At 52.1% G+C, this 2511-nt stretch overlaps 1 protein-coding gene across 1 annotated transcript in view; it reads right to left on the bottom strand.

Moving 5' to 3' along the window:
• Nucleotides 1-2511, bottom strand: part of BPIFB2 (BPI fold containing family B member 2) — a 17883-nt gene that overhangs the window by 893 nt on the left and 14479 nt on the right. Inside the window, exons 9-11 of the mRNA XM_011378359.1 lie at nt 2382-2427; nt 1568-1631; nt 1150-1226 (exon numbers count right to left, since the gene is read on the bottom strand). Of these exons, the coding sequence (XP_011376661.1) occupies nt 1150-1226; nt 1568-1631; nt 2382-2427 (187 nt within the window). The remainder of the gene's footprint in view (nt 1-1149; nt 1227-1567; nt 1632-2381; nt 2428-2511) is intronic.

Here is a 2511-nt window from a genome sequence, read left to right as displayed (position 1 = left end):
CTATGAGCCAAGCCCTATGCCAGGTGCTGGCGATCCAGCAGAGAACAAGCCAGATCAAGTTCCTACCCAAATGTAGCTCTTATGTGGTCCAATATGATAGCCACTAGCTACATGTGGCTAATTACATTTCAATTGATTAAAATTAAATAAAATTTAAAATTCAGCTCCTCAGTTGTACAGGCCACATTTCAAGTGCCCAATAGTCACACGTGCCCAGTGGCCAATAGTGGCAACTGCATTTGACAGTGCAGAGTTCCATCCTCACAGAAAGGTCTATTGAACTGTGCTAGTCTAGGGACCTTTGACTTCAGACCCACTTGGCTGGATTTGTGTCCAGGTGGGTCAGCCGCTAACCGTGCTTGTATGGGGGTGTCTTAGGGAAATTCCTACTAATAACCCTGCCTCCTCCATGTGCCTATTATTCCTTCTTAAAGGGGTGGATCACCCAAGTGCCTTGGGACCATGGTCCTTAAGCAATGAGGGCATCCTCCCCAGAAGGACATCAGTGGATCCCACTTGGGTTGGGGGTGTGAATAACACACAGATGTTGGGCTCGAGGGACCTTGGCTAAGCTTTCTGTCCTGTGCATACCTTGTTATATGAATTAGGAAGAATATATCTTTTTATGTCCTGAATGAAACAGAAAGAAGTTATAGGATCTCACTTTTGGGCAGTGGTCATGATTGAATTTCACCCTGGGCCCACAATTTCTGATCAGGGAAAGTGATTCTAGAAGAGTCAGGAGGCCCCTCCCTCATCCAGCCTACAGTAGTTTGTGTACAAAGCTGGAAGGAACCCGTCTGTCACCCTCGCCCAGAAACCAATATGACCATGCCTATTCCAGAGCACAGAAGTAAGGGACAACCGAAGGCCCCTGAGTGTGGCCTGTTGTGATATTTGATGAGGACTGAAGGGCGGTGAAACCCGCCCACCAGTGTCTCTTGATATCCTGACTTTTGCATCTCATTGCAATTAAGGATTCGTGGAGTAGTCTTGGCAGGAGTGGGGGTGCCCCCAGGCCTGGCTGACCCTAAGACCACATTGTTTACACTAGGAGGGACACAGGAGAGAAGTGGCTCCCATCTCCCTGATCCCAGCCTCCCTCCAAGGGTGGAGGAGTCCCCTCTGGTCACACCCACAGACTCTCACCTCATGGACAAAGATCTCAGCGTTGAGATAGTAGAGGCTGACCACGTTGGGGAGGGCAATCCCCATGCCCAAGAGAGCTGCAGGAGGGAAAGGAGAAACCAAGTTCAGTTGGGAGGCAGTGACCGAGCACTGCTGGAGCATGTCCTGTGCTGAAGTCCTCATGTGCATCATGACACCAAGTCCCAGACACCCAGGAGGTGGGAGCCATGACTATTGCACTCACTTTACAGAAGGGAAAGTTGAGGCTTAGGGAGGGAAAAAAACTTAGCTGCGATCATACAGTTGCTAAACAGCTGAGCTAAGACGGGCTCACAGGCAGCTGGATTCCAAAGGTCACCCTCTTAATCTTTGAAGCCTGGAGTGGTGTGGGACAGGAGGGGACAAGAGGGGCCACACTGGGGTTGAGGGCAGGGCTCACCATTGAGATGGTCCAGCAGAGGCTTCTCAAACACGGTGCCTATTTGTGCATGCACTTGATCTGTCTGCAGCCGTGGAACCAGGGAGATGGGTGACCGTAGGCCCGCCCCAGCAAGGGGCCAAGAGAGATAGGCAGGCCACACAGATGGACACATGGATGGCAGAGGCACAGAGAAAGGAAGGAAGGCATGTCATCCCTGACCTGCCTTCAAGCAGAGACCATCTACCCCTGGGGCCAGGTCAGTATTCTGAGCATTAGGCATCCAGGATCCACTCACCTGAGGGGAGGCTGAGAGACTAGCACCTGACTAACTGATACTCACTCACAGTGTGACCAACAGGTGACTGGCAGACCATCTGATGTCAAGTGGCTAGCTGCCCTGTTGGCGCTGACTGATAGATAGACTGACCTTGGATAGACTGATGGGGCATATTGACTGACAGGCCAACCAACAATGGCAGCCCAGCCACGTGCATGACCAAAGGAGCAGCTAACACTGCCTAATGCTGGCTTATCCAATTATCAGTGGTCTCAGAGATTTTGGGGGGTGACAAGTCACCAGCCACCAGACAGGCAAGGTGAGGTTGACTGACCAGCTGGCCAGTGGACAGACAGCCTGGGAAAGACAGACTGTCCAATGGATGGACCGCTGACTGACCACTGTCTCCAAGCACCCCAGGCAGAAGCCTGACTATGGTGGCACATATAGGCACATACATGCACAAGTAGGCATGCACACACATACCCCTTCTCCAGGCGTAAGGCCTCCCCCACCCAGTGAGGGGACCTCTGGAGACCTCAGCCCCACACTCACATCAATGAAGCCCACATTGGAAGAGGCCACAGTGAGCTTGACATCCCTGAAATGGAAGCAGGAGGATTAGGCATGGGACCTAGTGCCCATCACCACCCATACCATACCTACACCCCAGGCTCCTCTGACA

Source organism: Pteropus vampyrus, unplaced genomic scaffold (genome assembly GCF_000151845.1).
Source record: "Pteropus vampyrus isolate Shadow unplaced genomic scaffold, Pvam_2.0 Scaffold336, whole genome shotgun sequence".
NCBI lineage: Eukaryota > Metazoa > Chordata > Mammalia > Chiroptera > Pteropodidae > Pteropus > Pteropus vampyrus.
This window is presented reverse-complemented; position numbering and strand designations above follow the sequence as displayed.